Here is a 21,516-nt window from a genome sequence, read left to right on the forward strand (position 1 = left end):
ATGTCAAAGAACGTTCATTCTTCGCGGTGCCAGCCCGCGAGCCCTAGATTCAAAGTGTACACCTCGGCCCGCCTTGAGCTCGAGGTCGAGCATTCATGTCCGATAGAGAGAGAGAGAGAAGGGGGGCTTGCCGGTAATGAGGGCTTCGTCGGTGAGGGCGCTGGACGTCGGTGACGACCGAGGCGCACAGTGACTGCAAGGGCCTGAAGCGCTGCTGGTGTGAGGAAGATGATAGTCGCTTTGAATTCTTTTTCTTCCCTTTCCCCTTGCGCTAGATTTTCCCGGAAGATGAAAAAAATACTTGCGGAGCAAGAAAGACATAGAATAAAAGAACAACCAAGACGAATGAATTCTGATTCCGTTTGTGACTGGGTAGGTTTTTCCATTACTATCATTTGTTTTTCCTTCCTTCATTTTATATTTTAAAATTTATCTGATGAAACACTTCGTGGGCCTCACGTGTTTTAAGAAAATAATAAAAATAGACGCATCAGTAATTTCAGTTAGACAAATTAGACGGAGTTAATCCTGGACTTATTCCAACTAAAAAAAATTCGATGGACTCTAATTATATCAACTCGATAAATTTTAGAACTTAATTGTATTTTTTAAAAGTTTTAGAACATAATTTATCTTTTAAGACAACTTTTAAAATTTGTGATGCATTTGCAGTTTTTTATATGCCCTACCCTTTTTTATATACCCTCTAGGCCCAAAGGAAAACCAGCTCAACAACGAACATGGAAGAATATTTAGCAACCATGCTACCGTTCTGGCTCAACAACTCTGGCAACCTGCGGCGGAGCCGCGGCGACCTGTCCACCGTCCACCCCAGCTCCAACGTCCTCCTGCTCTTTCTTGCTGCCTCCCTCGCCTTCGCCTTGTTCGTCTTCCCGTCCTTCCTCAACCTCACTTCTCAGATCTTCCAACCCCCCCGCCGTCAAGAAGAGCTGGGACTCTCTCATCCTCGCCCTCGTCCTCTTCCCTATCGCCTGCCGGTTCCTGAGCAGGTCCAATCACGGCGGGTCGTCGGGTTTGTACCCGAGGCCGGACACGCAGAAGTCGTCATTGTCCAACCCGACAACACCGTGCGGGTGCTGTGACGGCTGCGACCTTGGGATCGAATACGTAGTCAAGGTAATGGAAGCTCCAGTCATCCCTCCGCCGGGGGAGCAGGCGGCTCAAAGAAAACGGGAGGCGAAGAGGACATATCAGGCTATGGCACACAAGCCTAAGGATGAGGCTGGCAAACTGCCAGCGGCACCGCGGGTGCCTCCGCCACCTCTGCCGCCACCGCCCGCTGAGAAGAGTGGGAAAAAGAGAGGTGGGCCGGCGATCAAGGAGTTCTCGAGCTCGCTAAAGATGAAGAAGGAGAAGAAGAAAGAGAGCCAAGTAAGCATCGAGAACTTCGAGTCACTCCTAGACTCCCAGCTACCGCCGTCCTCTTCCCACCAGCCGGCCACGGCGCCTCCGTCCGTGTTCCGCACTTTGTTCCCATCCAAAAGGGGCAAGCCAAGGGAAGCTCTTTCTGCTCCGCGGCCAGTTCCGCCGCCGCCGGCAGCTCCACACAAGACCGGGGCAAAACCAGATGCAGTTTCTCAGTCAACTCCAAATATGAGCACCATCAAGAAATCTCATACACCGGTGACAATGACACCAAACTACGACGAGTCTTCGGATGACAGCGTCAACAGCGGTGGCTTGTCGCCGTTGATCCCTATGGCTCCACCGCGGCCACCTTTCAAGGTGCCGTCATGGACGTTTGCCATGCGCGGCCACCGCGTGTGGATCAATAGCCCGAACGCCCAGCGCCATAAATCACCAGATACCGAAGATGATGAGGACACCGTCTCGGAGACGATCGAGAGCGCTTCAAACGCTTCATCAGAAGCGACGTCACCGGCGTTCTGACCGAGCCCGGATGTGAACAAGAGCGCCGGCAAATTCATTTCGACGTTCAAAGCTTGGTTGAACCAAGAGAAGACGAACTCCATGAAGCAGAAAAGGTCCAATCTGGGCCCAGAAATCATAGGATGAGAAAACAGATGACAACGACTGACGTTAATGGTGTTATTTTCCTCTTTATGAGAATTGACCCTTATTTTCACTTGGAAAACATGCTCGCATTCCCATATAGAACTGTAGAGGAAGGAACAAGGCAATGGATTTGGCATGTGAATAACAATAACAAGTAGGATAATTCGAAACTCGTGAGCACTCGCAATCGATTTCTGTTTGCATGGACTGGGAATAGTGATATCATGTGATGTGATGGTTCGTATTGCACGATCGCCACTTCCCTCTTGATGAATGGCGACAGTTCGATGTTTGAACACGACGGCACCAATAATGCGGTGCTCAGTTTCATGCAAAGAAGAACGTTGGGATTGAGTTGATGTATGCCAGAGGAGGCGAACGATGAGCGGTCCCTGTGCTGTTTTGGATTTTAGTTGTCTGCCCTGCAACTTCTGAATATCGGCTCTTTTTTCCTTTTGTTTTCTTTTCGAGTTTCATTAGCTTGCCACTGTTTAAATAGACCTAGACCTTTCACTAGGGTGACCGCCGGATCCGGATTGAATTGGTAGGACCCGACTGGTCGGTTTTAGGTGGTTCTTCAAGAATTTGAAATCGGAAATAACCTGTCTGGTTTTCGGTTCCTTATGCATAACCAGACCGAATCAATTGAATCGGACCAGAGGCAACTATAAACTAAAATTAGGGCTCTTTCTCTCTTTTAGATCTCAGCCTCTTACATCCCTCTCTCGAGCAACCACCACCACAGCAAAGCAAGATGAATGTAAAGCTCATCATTTGGAAATTGAGAGCGAAAGAGAGAGATGAAAGAGGTTCGTCAATAAAGGAAACATTGGGCGCTTGATGCATATGAGAGAGAGTAGAGAGAAATAGAAAGAGGGCGCGGGTGTTTTAATAATAGAAGTAAAATGGATATTAACGAAAACTAAAAGAAAGTAGTATGTCAAATATCTTTCTTTTTAAATTTTTTGAATAAATTAATAAACCATTTAAAGAATAAAAGGAAATATAGTTGTGGAACCGGAAGCCTGGGATCCAGTCACCCCTACTTTCATATGCCAAAGCCCATACATGATTAAAATTCGCGGTCCTTAAAATCTATTCAAGACATTGATTAGATCCGGTAGGCCTGGGCTGATCTAAGAAAAAGTTATTGTCCCCATACTTCAAAAAAGAAAAAATCATTTCGACCTTAACAGCCCAAACTGACAACCTCAAACATAATTAGGCAAAACATAACTATGTAAGGGTAATCTTCCCTCTTTATGTAGTCAATGTAAAACCTCAAGAAATTAATATCTTAAGGCAACAAGAGTGCGGCTAAAGGCAGCCATAATTGCTCCTGTATATTGTGTTTAATAATATTTTTGTACATCGCTAATGAAAGGTACATGTGCGTATTTATAGGCTTTAAAGGTTAACTATCTAAAGTAACAAATAACAAAATATCAATTACATCGAATCAAAATCAAGACAATATCTCCTAAATATATCTATATCTCTAACACAAGAAAATAATCATGGAGGAAATCTTTTCTAAGCTGTAGCCTTGTCTAACATCCCCCCGCAAGCTGATGTGGCAGGAGTCACAATAAGCTTGATTTGAAGAAGACGGAACTGAGGACTGGAGAGGCCTTTAGTGAAGATGTCGGCTGGTTGATCATGAGTGGAGATGTAGTGAACATTAAGCTGTCCTTTGGCCACACGCTAGCGCACAAAGTGGTAGTCAATCTCTACATGTTTAGTGCGAGCATGGAAGATGGGATTGGCAGTAAGATAGATAGCAGAAAGATTATCACACCAAAGCACAGGAGGAGCGGGCAGACGAACATGAAGATCACGTAGCAGAGCTTCTATCCAAATAAGTTATGCAATGGTGTCAGCAAGACACTTGAACTCAGCTTCGATACTGGATCGGGCAATGGTCCGTTGTTTGCGGGAGCTCCACGAAATGAGATTTGAACCCAAGAAGATACCAAACCCACCAACAGAGCGACGAGTATCTAGAGCACTAGCCCACCTGCCTCGAAAAAAGCATGCAGCTGAAAAGAAGAGCTGGGAGTGAAGAGAATACCATGATGTTGAGTGCCTTTGATGAAACGAAGGATCCTTTTAACAAATTGCTAGTGGATCTCAATGGGAGAGTGCATGAACTGACAAGCTGTGTTGATAGCATATGCGATATCTAGGCGAGTGAGCGTGAGATACTGTAGAGCCCCTACAATGCTGTGATATAGCAGCGGATCGGAGAAGGGTGCACCAAAATGAGCAGACGAGGCACCAGCCGAAGTGGTACAAGGTGTGGAACAAGACGAGCCTCGGTCATTTTGGCCCGCATAAGTAAATCTGCAACATATTTAGCCTGATGGAGAATAATACCTCGGTATGTCTGTTGTATTTCAATGCCAAGAAAGTAATGAAGCTCTCCCGGATCTTTAATAGAAAATTCATGCTGCAAAGATTTAATGAGAGCCGACAAGGGCACATTAGGTGACCCGGTGACAATAATGTCATCAACATAAACCAGAAGGAAAATACTATGCTGAGCTGTATGAAGAATAAAGAGTAAGGAATCGGTAACTGAAGGAATGAAGCTCAGCTGAACCAGAAAAGCACTGAGGCGTTGATACCAGGCGCGAGGAGCTTGTTTGAGACCATAAAGAGACTGCTGTAATTTGCAGACATAGCGGGGATGAGCAGAATCAACAAAGCTAGGAGGCTGCTCCATGAAAATTTCTTCTATTAGGTGACCATGAAGAAAGGCATTATTCACATCAAGCTGTCTGAGTTGCCACACACAAGAAAAGGCAACAGAGAGGACAGTGCGAACTGTCACATGTTTGACGACAGGGCTGAAAGTCTCATTGTAGTCGACGCCTTCTTATTGATGGAATCCCTTTGCAACCAATCGGGCTTTACACCGCTCAAGAGAACCATCGACAAAGAGCTTAACCCGAAAGACCCATTTGCAGCCAATGAGGAGGAGACACTAATGTCCAAGTCTGATTTTTTTATGAGGGTAGTGTATTCATCATCCATAACCGCACGCCAATTTGCATCTTTCACAGCCTGACTAAAGCAAGAAGGTGTGACAAAATATGACACAAAAGTGGCCAACGCATAAGTGTGATCAGTGCAAATGTGTCTGCAGGTTAAAGTGCCATCACGAAGGCGTGTCACCATAGGATGTGTCGACTGAGCTAGTGGATTTGGCGGAGAAGTTGCTAGTAGGATTGGTGAAGCTGCGGATTAAGAGGGAGACTCATTAGCGGGTTCATGCAGTGAGGTTTTGGACACACCCGAACTGCGCTGATTCTGCAACAAAGAATTAACATACTGCAAATTGCAATTAGAGGGAGAACATGGCTCACGTGGTGGTTGTTGTGGCAGTGGAGTTACAGACAACTCAGCAGAAATAAGCGGCTGAATGGTTGCGGCGGCCTCCAAAGATGATTGCGGAGTGTTTTGCGCATAAGGGAGATCTAATTTGTCAAACACTGCATCAGCAATAATGTAAAACCGTCAATGCTGAGGGGAATAACACCGGTATCCTTTGTATCCTGATGGGTAGCTCAAGAAAATGCACCAGTGTGACCGTGGTTGCAGTTTGTTCTTCACATAGGGTCAAAGATTGGGATACACTATGCAGCCAAAAACTCTGAGATGAGCAATAGATGGAACCATCTGAAATAAGATCTCCCATGGCTATTTATTCTGCAGAACTGGTGTGGGTTGCCGGTTGATAATGTGTACAGCTACTTCAAAGGCAAAGTCCCAGTAATGATAGGGGACAGAAGCATGATAGAGCATCGTGAGTCCCATTTCAACTATGTGGCGATGTTCGCGCTTAGCTGAGCCATTCTAAAGGGGTAGGCGTGGACAGGAGGTCTTGTGAAAAATACCTTTCGCTTGCAATAATTGAACAAACGGTGCAGAGATAAACTCTCCTGCACTATCAGATTGAAAAGCTTTGACCTTACTGTTGAGTTGATTTTCAACGAAGGTGAGGAAAATAATGACAATGGATAAGAACTGGTCACGAGAGTGAAAAAGATAAAACCAAGAAAATTTAGGGTAATCATCCGTAAAACAAACATAATATTTATTATTTTGGGACGACGTGACATGAGCAGGCCCCCAGACATCAAAGTGAACTAATTCTAGGGGAGCCTTGGACCTATTAGTTGTTGGTGGATGAGACTGTATATGACTCTTGCTGGAAAGACAAGCTGAACAAACTGGAACAGGACTTACACTTATTGAAGATTCTTGAAATAGTAGGAAATATGGCATGACCAAGACGACAATGCCAATGGCTGAGTGACTCCACTTGAGAAACGAAGCAGGTTGGAAGCGTTGGTGACAATGATGAGAGTGCGTAGAGGCCTTGATTAATGTCCCCCCAGGGAAGGATCCTGCTCGTACGACGACACTTCATAAAGAAACAGTTCGGTGAAAAAATAAAGTCACATGAATTTTCAGCAGAGAATTGACGAACAGAAATTAAGTTTTTAGTGATAGACGGAACGACCAGGATATTAGGTATGTGGAAATCACTGGTAATAAGGGTACCAGTGTGAGTGATGGGAAGACTTGACCCATTACCTATGGCAACCTGCTAAGTGCCATGATATGGCTAAATTGAGGACAACTGGTGAGGATTGCTGATAATGTGATGTGTGGCACCCAAGTCGGGATACCAGGCATCGGGAGAAAGCACCGATGGTGGAGGAGGTATCTCAGCCAATTGAACTTGTGGTGGAAGTGAATGCTGCTAGTGTGTATGGCCCCCAGAGAACCCAAATTGTTGGTTGAACCGATTGTGACAAGCAACGGCCTTGTGTCCTGGGCGATTGCAATCTGACAACTCACATTGCTGCGTCTTTGATTTTTGTTGCAATTGAAATTTGGTACTGAAAGTTGCCCAGATTATTGAAGTTGGGCTGCTATCCATGAGGATTGAAATTTCTCTGTTGCCCCGTATTTGAGTTGGGGCTGTTGAAATTGGAAGCGGGGCCACGCTGTGAATGGGAATTTTGGTCTAAGCTGGTGTTGTGCGAGACAAAGGCAGCTGGTTGGGTGGTTTATGGTTCCTAGAGCTCCAACATTGCTTCGTGAGCCAAGAGAAGAACATTAAAAGACTCCCTGGTCATCTGTTGATGCTGAGTGTAAACCGATATTGCAACAGCGAAGCTTTAAAACTCAGCTCCTAGGCCTCGGAAGATATGCGTTCGGTACTCTTGTGATGAGATGATCTCACCAATGGAGGCCAATTGATCAGATATAAAAGTAGCATGTTGAAGAAATTCGGTCACGGTTTGATTACCTTCCCGCATTGTCTGAAGTTGCAGTTGCAATTGGGTAGCTCGCGCACCGTTTTGGGCAGCGAAAGATACAGAGAAGAAATTCCACACGGCATGAGAGGTGCTCAGATTAGATAACTGACCCACAATTGAATCAGCTGTCGTGCTTAAGATCCATCCGAGAGCAATCTGGTCCCGTGTATACCAGTTATCGTATTTGAGATTGGGCACAATATTGGAAGAACCATCTGTATTGGTTTGAGTAATCTACTGTGGAGGACATGGCAGCATTCCATCGATGATCAAAATCAATTTATTTGCTCGAAGGAAGGGGAGGATTCGAGCTTTCCACATCACATAGTTGTCCTTGGTGAATTTCACCCCAAGATTTGGACAACTAGATGACCCCATGGAATTTCCAGATGACAGAATGACCGAGCTGGTGAGAGACAAGATTGTTGAAATGGACGGCATTGATATGCTAACAGCAGTGGGAGTCGCGGGACTTGATTCTGTTGAGGAACTTAGATCGGAACTCATGGCTATGATGCTTTCGCAATTGATAGCTCTGATACTATGTAAAACCTCAAGAAATTAATATCTTAAGGCAACAAGAGTGCGGCTAAAGGCAGCCATAATTGCTCCTGTATATTGTGTTTAATAATATTTTTGTACATCGCTAATGAAAGGTACATGCGCCTATTTATAGGTTTTAAAGGTTAACTATCTAAAGTAACAAATAACAAAATATCAATTACAGCAAATCAAAATCAAGACAAAATCTCCTAAATATATCTATATCTCTAACACAGGAAAATAATCATGGAGGAAATCTTTTCTGAGCTGTAACCTTGTCTAGCGGTCAAAACATAATGAAGATGCTTATATGTAAGGGTGATCTTCCCTCTCGCGGGGGGTTGTCGTGGAGGACGTGGATGGAGGCGTTAAGCTTCTCCCTCACTCGCTTCGTGAAGCTTCGGTGTTGTCCATTGATGGAAGGGAGTGTGCGCGCAGTTGAGGGGAAAAATTGCACAATCGGTCTTAAACCTCTTGTACGGATACCAATTCAGTCATAAACTTTTTAATTTTACAAATTTAGTCCTTAACCTTTGCTTGAAATTCCAATATATAGTTCTTCCAGCTTTCGTCGGAAATCGCTGATGTAGCAGTGTGCCACGTAGGACGGCTGATGATGACTAGACCGTCACATTAGCGATTTCTATTTTCATTGTTTCTACCATCGGATTGATCTTTTGCATCTTTCATGACCATATAGGGAACATCATCGATGGATTTGCTAAATTGGCCAAGGTTTTCTAGCGCCGCACGTTCATAAACCCTAGCCCTAACCGAAGCCCTTGCATTCATCTGTGCCTGAAAACACGAAAACACTTCCGTCGGAGTCGAACGGTTTCGATAGAATAAGCACATTGCAATGTGCGAATCAGATCCCGTGGGATGTGCGCAAGCTTATCACTGAAAGTCTTTGATCCACTAGATCACTTCTCAAATATATTACCAGGCTATTGTTTTAAGGATTAATACTAAGGAAAATCCCAAACTGATACACCCGTGATAAATTTACCCAAAATTAATTTTTTAACCATCAAAAACCCAAAACCAGTACATTTATAATAAATTTACCCCCCGTTAAATTGGGTTAATACCACGAAAAATCCCAAACTGGTTAACCTGTTAACTACCATGTGTCATCCAACTTAGAAATTTAACGGTAAAATTTAACGGAAACTAGCGGAGGGTAATTGTCACGAGTATACCGGTTTAGGGTTTTTAATGGTCAAAAACTTAGTTTTGGATAAATTTATCACAAGTGTACCGGTTTGGGATTTTTCGAAATAATAACCCTTGTTTCAAAGAAGCCAACAAGGTTCCAGATTGGGTAATTAAGTTGCAAATGAAAAAAAAAATTGCTACCACGAAATTGGCTTGTATTTTTCCTCCTCAAAGCCCTGTGGGCTCCGCCCCTTTAATGGGCTCTTTTGGTTTTCCTAGTAATTGATTAAATTATCTTCCGACCAAAAACGAAAAAGAGGAAACAAAACTATGATTCATAGCATATCAAATATGGGGTAAATTGAGTTCAATTTGACTTTGAGGTTTCATCTTGTTCATTCCCAACCAAAAACCCTCTCTCGATTCTCCACCGAAATTCGAACACATGATTACATTCACTTTTTCCGTGATTGATGACTTCTAGGTGTTAAAAGTTATGATTTGGTAAAAACTCGAGACGTTGAATGATCGAGTTGTGCAACTTCGAACTCGCGATGGATGGCACCTAAATATCATCTCGGATCATACTGTCCCGTGTAACAATTTTGCACCCGGTTGAGCAATGATTTTAACTACAATGTTTGGTAGGGGTGGTCGGTCACCTAAGTTTTATTTAATCAACAACGACTTGAGCCGTCGATTCTTCCTTCACAAGGTCAGAACTCTAATTTTGGATTTTCCTATTTATGGCCAGCACAACTATTGCATCGGAAACACTAGTCTTCATTCCCACATTTTATGCGCGTGCGAATTTGATATGTCATGTGTTTTAAATGTAAATGATTGCTGCAAATAATTGTCCTAAAATTAAATTGAGGAAATTAATTTGTGTCTCGATTTTGCAGCATTCCCTTTCGCAGCATGGAGAAGCCAAGGTCGTCGCTATTGATGGCCGCCGATGTTGCGCTTTGCAAGCATTCATTTCATCGCAATGCTACAGGAACTTAGCTGGGAAAACCCATTAATTTTTATTGCTAAAATTGCGTTCGAATGAAGAAACGCGTCCCATCTTTCCAATTTAGAGGCTCGATTGAAATGATCGCGTTCATGTTAATTTACCCAATATAAAAAAAAACTTGGACATTTTTCTTTCGCGATATGTCATAATAATTGGGTAACGAATGAAAAGAAAGGAAAAAAAATACGAGGTACGCGCATGTTAAAGGGAAGTCGATACATTCGATGGTTCCCTATTCTTCGTGCATGCAAGACGGCTATAAAAGTAAATCGATACGATTGCGTTATAACTTTATAACTTTATATCAATAAGAGGGTATGATGACTTTATGTCAACGGGAAAATTGGGAATTTTTTTGAAAATTCGGTCAGTAATTACCGCGATTGAAGCAAAGTACTTGATGAATTTTAGGTTTTGCAAACGATCACTCCGCGAAAATTAAAATCCTTAAAACTTTGCAAACCAAATAAAAAAATTCGAAAAACGCCTTGACTGAAACGATAGGATAGCGTGAGAAATTGGGAATTGTTATGTCTACAAGCCCAAGTTTCTTCTGTCCAGTTATTTCTTCGCTCACTCAATCTAGCTAGCCAAATCATAGGACGAATTTTGCTTAATCATAGGACGCAAAGTTTGACTTTTAACTACATTTCAATTTAGACTAACCTAAGAAAGTTCGAAATAAGCCGGATACATCGGTTCCGCGGCTCCTCGCGAGGTGAATTCATCGCACACATCATTGGCTATTCCCGGCGCATCTCCACGGCCAGTTATGCAACTACCAACATCGAAAAAAAATCCCGTGCTATCAGGACCTCGACGTGTCCACAGACCCCATTTTTCCTCGCCGGAAGCCAAATTCGTGCCATGCATCGTGCTCATCGGCCATGCGCGCTCCCGCTCGTTCCTTAATCGCCGAGCCGTTTCATTGCGGGCGCCCGGTTGAGAAGAGATTGATTATAAAGAGATGGGAATATGCTGAGGCTGCAAAAGCACGTCAGGAGAAGGTAGCATCCGACTTAGGATACTGGAGAAATTCATTCGGTCAAAGCCGATTGCATGATATGAGGATTGTTTGTTTTTTTGAGCGGTACATTCGTGCCGCGAAAGCAATGAATTGTAAATAGGGATTTAGCAAAAAAAAATAATCAATTGTAAATAGGAACAATCAGCGTCATTAATTCTCAAATTGCTTCTTTCTTTTTTTTTTTTCATTTTCTACTGTTTAGCCTTCGAGAAGAACAAAAAAGGAAAAGGTAAGGACGATGAGGACTTTGTAACGAAGGAACGACGCGGTTTCTTAGGGAAAAAACCGATCCATTTTGCTTCCTCAACTATATAAAAATTGGTTAAATGTACTTTTTATATGCACAAACACAGTCTCAAGACGACACTCAAACTGGAAAAGCAGCATAGCTTGCGGAGGGCAGTGTGTTATGTTTAAATTCCATGACCAAAGACCATTTCCGTGCTCGCCCCACGTCGGAAAATCCTTTGTTTTCTTTCGAGTTTTGGCCGATGGGCGAACTGCTTTCTTTGTCATCAAGTCATTCTGTGTTTTTTGTCAGCGGCCACTACGATACAATTTCAACCTATAGCCATGAATTTCTTCTGGAACGCGTGCGCAGAGAGAGGTGATTAATGGGCAGGTCTGAGCTAGCTAGGTTTGGTCACACTCCGAGATCGGGTCTATTTCATTGCCCCGCGCACATATCAAAAGTTTATGTACGAAAATTTGGGGTCGGACTGTTATATGTCCGTTTAGCCTGGGTCAGGCCGAGCATCACAACTAAATAAATAGCCCTATCCATAGACCCGTCCAAAAGTATCATTCGAGCACATCATGGACTATTAGGTCCACGATCGGGGCTGATCAACACTAACAAATTCCGACACGATACTTTAAAATGTGCCGCGAAAGAAAAGTCAAGCACTCGTATGCCTCGTGACACGCTAGCAAATATACAAAGCGAGATTAATCGGTATGCCAAAGCAAAGATGAACGGGGATAAGACGACGACATGGGGACGACCACTTGTTAGGCACCAAGGTGGAGAGGCTGCCGATTCAAATCACGTGCGATCAATCAATGGGCCATGGAATTGGAAACCTCCATGTTCAGACAGACGGTGATCATTAACAAGATAAGGGAAAAGGAAGTCAGCCCCATCTGCCGGGTCAAATACCGCGCGCTCGACGAGGATGGCCGATGTTACTTTTGATGCCATTTTGGCGTTCACTGGCCAGAAAAGAAAACGAATATAGCAGTAGAGAATTTGGGTAGACTAGAGAGAACGGAAGAGCAGAGCGCCAGATGATGAAATGTAACTTTTGATGACATTTATTTGATCTTTATGACGGTCGAACTTTTGCTGCCAACTCTAGCCTTTCTCGCTTGAGGCAAAAAAAAAACCTTAACCAAAAAAAGCTGAGCAGCGGCACGTGGTCCACCGCCCGCTCCAACGTTGAGAGACCGGTGGACCATACAGTTGTTTTAACGCTGTCGTTCTTCATGTGACAGCAAAACTTCGGGAGCACACCACTGCTCCCGTCCCGTCCCCTGCATTTCCCTTGGAATATGCGTCCCAACACATAAGTCCCAATTAACTTTTAACTCACGAAATTTCTCGTACTTAATTTTTATAAATCATTGTTACTATTATTATTAGGGAAAAAACTACCAAAAACCCCAAACTTTGCCATCTGTGACACATTTACCCCGAACTTTTTTTTAGACACCAAAAACTTTCTTTTTGTGACACATTTCGATGTATTTAGTCCATGGACATTTTCGTCTTTTTGCTTTTTCTTTTTTTTTTTTTTTTTTTCCTTCCGTGAGGGCGCTCGCCAACGTCGAGCGAGGCGGCCCTCGCCGATCCGCGAGGGCGGCCCTCGCCGGCGTCGGCGAGGTTCGCCCTCGCCCGGGCGAGCGAGGGCGGCCCTCGCCGGCGTCGGCGAGGGCGGCCCTCGCCGGCGTCGGGCGGCCCTCGCCCGAGATCGGGCGAGGGCGACCCTCGCTCGACGCCGGCAAGGGTCGCCCTCGCCCGATCTGGCGAGGCCGCCCTCGCCGGCGTCGGGGCGCCCTCGCTCGCCCAGCGAGGCGACCCTCGCCCGACAGCCGGCGAGGGTCGACCTCGTCGAGATCGGGCGAGGGCCGCCCTCGCTCGCCCAGCGAGGGCGGACCTTGCCGACGCCGGCGAGGGTCGCCTCGCCAGGCTCAGCGAGGTCGACCCTCGCCCGACAGCCGGCGAGGGTCGACCTCGCCCGACGCCGGCGAAGGTCGCCCTAGCCTGGGTGAGCGAGGGCGAACCTCGCCCGACGCCGGCGAGGGCAGCCCTCGCCCGACGCCGGCGAGGGCAGCCCTCGCGGAAAGGAAAAAAAAAGAAAAAAAAGAAAGAAAAAGCAAAAAAGACGAAAATGCCCATGGACTAAATACATTGGAGTAAATGTATCACAAAAAGCAAAGTTCGGAATTTTTTGTGTCACAAAAAAAAATTTGGGGTAAATGTGTCACAAATGGTAAAATTTGGGGTTTTTGGTGATTTTTTTCCTTATTATTATTAGTAGTAGTAGTAGTAGTATTATTATAACATAATAGTGACCCCCTACATCACGGCTTGATGATTGCCACCCCCGCTCCCCACGCATTTTCGTTCCCCGCGCACGTATAAAGTCAGCTCTCCTTTTGTCTCCTCCTTTTGATCTAAACCCAAGAAAGCAAAGCCCCCAAAAAACACAGGCAAGAAGAAGCTAAAACTCCCCGGCAAGCAAAAACCGAGCTCAGCGACAGCCGGCCATGGAGGAAGACGAGGCCGACACGCCGCCCTTCTGGCTCCAGACCTCCGGCAACCGGCGCCGGGCCCGCCGCGACTCGTCCGCCGCCCTCCCCCTCCTGCTCTTCCTCGCCGCCGCCGCCGTCGCCGTCGCCTTCGTCGTCTTCGTCGTCCCGCCCTTCCTCAGCCTCGCTTCCCAGATCTTCAGGCCCCGTTCGGTCAAGAAGGGGTGGGACACTATCAACGTCGTCCTCGTCCTCTTCGCCATCATCTGCGGGTTCCTCAGCAGATCCAACCACGGCGGAGACGAGGGGTCGTCGGGCTCGTACCCGAGGTCGGACTCGCGGAAGTCGCCGTCGTCGACGTCGAACCCGTCGACGCCGTACAAGTGGTACGACAGCTACGACCGTCGGAGCTCCGATCGGGGCGGATATGGGTTCTCCTCGAGTTCGTCTGGGGGGATGAGAAACAGCAGCTCGTACCCGGATCTGAGGGCGCAGGATTCGCCGTGGACTTACGGCGGAGGACCGCGGAGATTCTACGACGATACCCATCTTGTCGTGGGTCGGGGTTTCGGGTCGGAACCCGTCCATTCCAGGAGAAGATGGAACGAAGAAGAAGACGAAGAAGAGAAGAAGTTCGACATCAAGCGTGTAGTTGCCGATGATAGTCGCTATCGTAATGCTGCAGTCGACGAAATGGAAGTTCCAGTCACGCCTCCGCCGTCTGCTCCGCCGCCACTCCCGCCTCCCCCGCCGGAGACGCCGCCGCGAGCGCGGGCAGCTGGAAATAAACGGAAGCCGAAGAGAACGTATGAGACTGTTGCTCCCATGACTAAGGATGAGGTTGACAAACCGCCAGCAGCGCCGCCGGAGACACCGCCGCCTCCGCCGCGAGCGCGGGCGGCTGGAAATAAACGGAAGCCGAAGAGAACGTATGAGACTGTTGCTCCCATGACTAAGGATGAGGTTGACAAACGGCCGGCGACTCCGCCGGCGCCTCCGCCACCTCCCCCGCCGCCACCGCCCGTGATTCATCCGATGGAGGAGAAGAGTGGGAAAAAGAGAGGTGGATCGGCGACCAAGGAGTTCTTGGGCATGCTGAAGATAAAGAGGAAGAAGCAGAGACAAAAGAGCATCGAGAACTTCGAGTCCCTCCTCGCCTCCCAGCCACTGCCGTCGTCTTCCCGCCTTCCGCCCACGCCGCCGCCGCTACCGCCACCTCCTTCTGTGTTCCACGCTCTGTTCCCATCCAAAAAGGGTAAGACAAGGAAAGCTCTTCCGGCTCCGCCTCCTCCGCCGCCAGTTCCGCCGCCGCCGGCAGCTCAGCGCAAGACCAGGGAAAGACCAGCTGCATTTCCTCAGTCCACCGCAGATTTGATCACCATCAACAGATCTCACACTCCCGAGACAAAGAGACTAAACTCCGAGTCTTCGGATGACAGCACGAACAGCGGCGGCCTGTCGCCGTCGATCCCAATCCCTCTGCCTCCTCCGCCGCCGCCTTTCAAGGTGGCGCCATGGAAGTTTGCCGTGAGCGGCGACTACGTGAGGATCAAGAGCACGAACTCCTGGCGCCATGGTACGCCAGATACCGAGGACAATGAGGGCGACGATGAGGCCAGCGTCTCGGGGATGACTGAGAGCCCGTCGAATGCGTCGTCGGAAGCGACGTCGCCGGCGTTCTGTCCTAGCCCGGACGTGGACACGAAGGCCGACAGATTCATCGCGAGGTTCAGAGATGGGTTGACCCTGGAGAAGATGAACTCCATTAAGCAGAGAAGGTCCAATTTGGCGCCGGAAAGAACAGGATGAGAAACCAGGATGATTTTTGGCGACGGGGATGAGGTTTTGTTTAAGTATAAAGATTTGTTCTTTTTTTTTTTTCCCTGTTTGAGTTTTTGCTTATTTATTTGTTCATAGATGTGCAGATTGATTGACTGTTTTTGGAGTTGAGATTATAGTCGGGTCGAGTCGAGTCGAATAACGCACACAATGTTTATACACGTAGAAGATTGAATCATACACAGGGAAATTGAAATAAATTCTATCTTCCATAATTCCATATGTTCTCTCTCTGTCTCTTTCCCAAGCTTCTCTTTTTTCTCAAAAGAACAAGATCATCTCTATGCAAATGTGTATAGTCCATGAACGAGCTCGTAATGCGTCCTGAGCACGATTCTGTGAGCACCCGCAATCAATTTTCGCTTGCATGGACTAGGGATATGTGATTTGATGTGATGGTGCTTCTTGATACACGATTCGCCGGTTCCCTCTTCATGAATGCTGACAGCTCAGTGACCGAACATGATGCCATGAATGTGGTATTCAGTTTCACCAAAAGGAGAGAAAAGAGTTTCTGGGTAGGTTCTTGGATAAAGAAAGACGTAGGAATTGATTCGATTTTTGGCAGAGGCGACGAATGATGAACGTGCCCTTGTGCTGTTTTGGATTTTAGTTGTGTCTGCCCTGCAACTTGTGAACATCCACTCTGTTTTTTCTTCTTCCTCTTCTTTACATTTCGAGTTGCGGAGCTTGCTAGTGTTCAAATGGACCCGGGCTTTTCATATGCGCAAGCCCATCCATGATTAACAATTTGCAATCCTCATGATCTATGTAAGACATGGATTGAGTCTGTCATGCTTGGGTTGACCGCGAGCAGCCCAAACTGACAACATCAAACAAACATGATCAGGCAAACATAACTGTAAAAGGGTCATCTCCCCTTTTTAGGTAGTCAAACACAATTAAAGATGCTTCTCTTCACTTGAGAAAAGTCCTGATCCAAAGAACATGTAACTAAAATTTTCCGAGAACAATCAGGCAAACAATCTCACATGCTTACCATAATAACATGCTTAACAAGCTTATGTACGACGACAGTTTCGTAACAGAGTCTGTAATCAGCAGGCTTTTACTTTGACAAGCGCAGCAATTAAGTAGTTTTGAAGCAACACTAATATAGCCAAGGATGGCTTCCCATTGAAAACCAGCTGCTGTACTTTCTCCACTTACAAGCCAAATTCACATAGCTGTCGACTGTGATTGTTGTCCTGACTCATCTTTCACCTGGCAGAGAAAGATGGTGAATATCTCCACTATAATGAACGTCACAAGAAGGATCACACGTAGTCGTCACATGCCAAGGTTGACCAAAGAACCTGAATTTTGATACCGGTATGGCATCACTTCTGGTGATGGTTTGTGTCGTTTTGGAGCAAGAGGTGGTGGAGGCGGTGTCTCCGTGATCTTTCAGCCAACGCACCTCCAAATTCGGTAAATCACTGGCTGAAGACACGCTTCTGACATTTGATTCATCATTAAGAGTAGTAAATTTTGATTCTTTCTGATTCTTTGAGAGAAAACGCCCACCGGATCCTCTTGCCCTTCTTAATGCATGATGATGCCGAGATTCGTGAAGGTAAGGCTGCACGCATCATAATAGATCAGTTCTAAACTTTATTTCTTATGAGATATGTCTAGACCTAGATTTGGTGCATGAAATTGACGGGCTGGTGACGTTAAAGACATCCTGTTCAATTTCATTAAACCAACATCAGTCTAGAAGCTTGCACCAGTAAATAGAAGTGTAATCCAGGTGCCTTAACAGTTAACATTTCACCCTCGTGTATATGCTAGCTAGTATTAGCTCAACCAATGTAAATATTCAAATAAAAAAGCGTCCCAGTGCTCAAGGCTCCTGCAATGTGGAGGTAGATTCCTAACTTCTTGATTATGGAAGTTGAGGAAAGAAGTCATAGATTCGAACTAAGACGCAAGCTTCTACTTCGATACAATGTTAAATTCTGCGAGATCATCACATATCCATCTAGAAGTCAGCCAATAGAAGGAAAAGCCATTATCTTGTGCTTTTGCAAGTGTGTACCTTTCTATCCTTGATGAGCTTGTTTTCAGCCTCGAGCTTCGCACGGTACTGTCTTCTCCTGAGAATACCATGATACTGTTTTGCATTTACATAGATCGGTTCTTCTCGTGTCATGTCGAAGGGCAGAGGCAGTCGAGAAGGTATTGTTCCTGCCATTCGAGGGCAAGAGATCTGCCGACATTTCAGAGGCAAATAGCTTATGAGAGCGTTACAGAGAAGACACATGCTTGCCTCGCTGCAAGTTGGACTAATGGTGTTTATATAGAGTTCCATTTGAACACAGCGTAAAAATGACCGGACTCGATGTAAAAACCACCACAGTTGGAAAAACCACAGAGTGGAAACCATAAAGCATTTAAGTTAAAGAAAAGGTTGCTAAAAATAAACTGTGCAATATGCCTTCTATCTCGAGAAACTATACAAAAGAGGAAGTACCTACAAAAAGAATCATTAAATTAAAGAAAGCAGAGAGATAAGAGCAAAGGAGATGCAAAGTTAGAAGAAAAGGCAAAAAAATATGTATATAATATAACAATATGTGGCATAGGATTTCATAGACCCACTTTACAAATGCTAGGATTAGTTTTTTCAGCACACTCGTGATCAAATCGAATGGATGCTTTGGTGGTGCTACTTAATGAAAAGGATGGTCTATGTTATAAATTTGAGGAATAATATGACTGCACCATCAAGGAGGCCCTTCACTCAATGAACTCAAAAGAGAAGAGAGACGCAATATGGAAGGCAGAGGGAATATATGTTGCACTGGAAATAGCTGAACTGAACGAAGTCTCTCCTAGATGAAATTTTCGGTGGCTCTGTGATTCTTGTAGTTCCTCAGACTCTAATCCGTGTTATGCTTTTTGACATGTAAAGTATGGCAGAGAGTACAGAGATCAAGTAAAAAGTATGACCAACAGCATAACAGCGCTACATTTATGACATGGGCACAGTACAAATATTGCCATTTAGCTCTAGAAATGCAAAGCCAATTCTTTCTCATAGTCAATCAATGCACCATCTTTAATAACTACGCAGCAAAGTTTGGTTTTGTAGGAATGCATAACAGTGGGAAGTGCTAGTTGACTACTAGCATTAAAGGCAACAAGGCAAACATTGTAATGTAGGATTACAGTTGACACATTCCATAATGAGAGAAACCAATCTCCTCTCAAAACCCCAAGCACACATAAATACAGACTGTGTAAAAAGAATACGTTGTAATTAACAGTTGGAATATGATTGGTTTTCATCTGGACATGCTTTCTAGACTCACAATGACTTACTAATCAACGCCTTCAAAATTTAGAACTGCAAGCACTTTAAATCTGCCACACATGACCCCTGGCCCACCTCAATTCTGATGCCATTCAGTACCTATCGGCTTCTTGAAGTCAAGACTTATAGGAGCAGAGTTGTAGTTGGGAGTCTGACACTAAGTATTTGTGACATGGCAAAGTCAGTACTCAACTTGCGGTGAAAATAGACAATACACTAGTTAATTACACTGATCTGACCACACACTACAGTGTCCATCACGAGAATGCTAAATTTCACAGTTATTTAGTACAAGCACATTATAGTGCCAATGAGAATAAGTAGAAAGTTTGTGCACTCCATTTCCAGATTAACCGAACAGTTATCCATGTTTATCATTTGCACAGCTTTTAACTAGTCTAAAGTTTAAAAATTCTATTAGCAAAAAGAAAAAAAGTAAGCAGGAAGAGGTATAATGCATCGGCTACTAACCATAGCCTGTGGCCCGTAAGCAGCAGGCATAAAACCACCCAAGGATGGTTCAGCATGGTGGAGTGGGATGCACACCTGCATTGAGAACTTGTTATCCTCTGCCATGTAAACTTGCCCTGGCAAGCTAAGAAAATTTCAATTTAAAGTAGATTTCCTATAGTCAACCTCTAAAGGTTGGAAGATTAAATCCCGAGTTGCCATTGACAAGACTGATTTAGCTTGTCCTCTCACGGATTGCCCTTCAGTTTCGCCATGTTCTGAGCAAGAAGAGGAAGCAATATTTAGTTGAATCATTGCTGAGGAATTGCGTAGCTTTGAGTAGATTCAAATCATGCTACCCTGATACCAGCTCCAACAAAAGGTAATGGAAGAGGTTGACCACGCTTGGTTAAGGGTACTAGTAGCTAATTTCCTTGAGTTTATCGGAACAGTATCAACAATGCTTCATAAAATTCAGAAAGAAGATCCTAAAACTCTACTTCCCATACTTTGCTCTCCCGCATACGTGATATAAGCTTCCAACAAAACTGGCTGAAATCTGATAAAAAGGGAAGAGAAAACGAGGATATGGGGAAATGACCTGTCTGTTCTAAAATTGTGGCTTGGTTATATTCAGTACTTCCTCCTATATTAGGCACTTCATTGTATGATTGACCGGTTGATTGAGTAGAACACGAGTCCTGCTCTTGAAAATGAACATTCAATTGTTTGAAGCCATGAGAATGTTGCAATGGAACTCCCATCTTTATGCCTGAATCTTTTGGCATTGGTGCAAGTTCCAACTGTGATGTGGTGGAAGCCTCCCAAGATGGGCTACTAGCGACATACCAAGACATTGAATTGATAGAACTTATGTATCAATCGTGCTAACGAGTATAGTTGCTGAAATATCCACCAATTCTTGAAACGACAAAGCGAAAAGACATTTCTCCTGATCGTTGGTCCAACATCAGAATCCCACCGTCAAACTGAATGACCGCCAGAAAGGGTCATAATATCTGGAGTAGACAAATACTCTGAAAAACAGCAAAACTTGCAGCAAGAAACTAAGATAAAAAAAAAATGCGAGAAGTATGAGGCTTACTACACTTCCATTCATGAGAAGCTGATTTTCTAGAGCATAGACATTCCATCAAACATTAACTACTACAGAAGATTGTCTTCATGCATGAGCCCTTCAGAAAACTAAAAAAAACACTTCATGAACCTGATCCATCAAGACTACCCCTTCGACCTTTACAAAGAGTATCACAAGCAGTGAAAGGTCTTGGATCATCTCACAAGCCGGCAGGCAACAGCAAATATGATTCAAACCATGATTGATTACTCCGACAGAATACACCATTCCATTCAATCACAAAATAAAAAGGAAAAAGTTCACGAGAAAAAGCACGAAACGAACAATTGGGTCCATTCAGGCAAGTAAAGAGTACGTCATGAACCATAGAATTAGAACTCTCCATTAAACTCTTGAAGTCTCTGGAGCTTACCTTCCTCTCTCTAGACCCAGAACTCAAGTACGAAAAATATTCACCTGAGTTTTCAACAAGTCATGCTAAAATCCCTGTCACTCATCAAAGAGTCGCTGCTTTTTCTCTTGACCGATAAAAGGAAACTCATTGCACGTCTTAAAGGTTGTAATCCAGGAACAACATTTTCGGTACGTGCATTCTGAAGGCACAACTTATTCTCTCCTGACCAACATTGAAGAGGAAGACCGCATCGCCGAGACGACCTATGCTTGCAGATCGAAACTTTCAGTGCAGGACCATTGACCAGTGACTATTCTTACCTCCTCCTCCTCCTCCTCCTCCTCCTCTTCCTTCACCACGATGATGACCATCATCTCCTCCATTTTCAAGTTGTCGTTTTCAACAAATTGTCGTGTGTAAATTATTCATACCACGCTTTTTTTCCCGCTTTATATTTTTCTTTTCTAGTATATATTTTGAGAGATTTTCACTACAGTAATAATTATTATATTGTGTATATATATTCAGTTATGTTTTACCGATCAACA

The 21,516-nt window shown here is 44.8% G+C and overlaps 2 protein-coding genes across 2 annotated transcripts; one reads left to right on the forward strand and one right to left on the reverse strand.

Annotated features, from left to right (window-relative positions):
* Positions 1–13,818: 13,818 nt before the first annotated feature.
* Positions 13,819–15,921, forward strand: LOC115693373 (formin-like protein 14). Its single transcript, XM_030620349.2, has one exon. It carries the CDS (start codon positions 13,886–13,888, stop codon positions 15,674–15,676), a length of 1,791 nt encoding a protein of 596 aa, XP_030476209.1. The 5' UTR covers positions 13,819–13,885; the 3' UTR covers positions 15,677–15,921.
* Positions 15,922–16,676: 755 nt separating this feature from the next.
* Positions 16,677–21,367, reverse strand: LOC115693398 (nuclear transcription factor Y subunit A-3-like). The gene is made up of 5 exons (XM_030620385.2): positions 20,077–21,367; positions 19,662–19,753; positions 19,497–19,571; positions 17,748–17,918; positions 16,677–17,288 (listed from the first exon to the last, which is right to left on the reverse strand). The coding sequence occupies exons 1-5, from the start codon at positions 20,330–20,332 to the stop codon at positions 16,920–16,922; spliced, it is 963 nt and encodes a 320-aa protein (XP_030476245.1). The 5' UTR covers positions 20,333–21,367; the 3' UTR covers positions 16,677–16,919.
* Positions 21,368–21,516: the final 149 nt, after the last annotated feature.

This window comes from Syzygium oleosum, unplaced genomic scaffold, assembly GCF_021117445.2.
Source record: "Syzygium oleosum isolate NSW1041296 unplaced genomic scaffold, Sole_v2.1 Sole_v2.05, whole genome shotgun sequence".
Taxonomy (NCBI): domain Eukaryota; kingdom Viridiplantae; phylum Streptophyta; class Magnoliopsida; order Myrtales; family Myrtaceae; genus Syzygium; species Syzygium oleosum.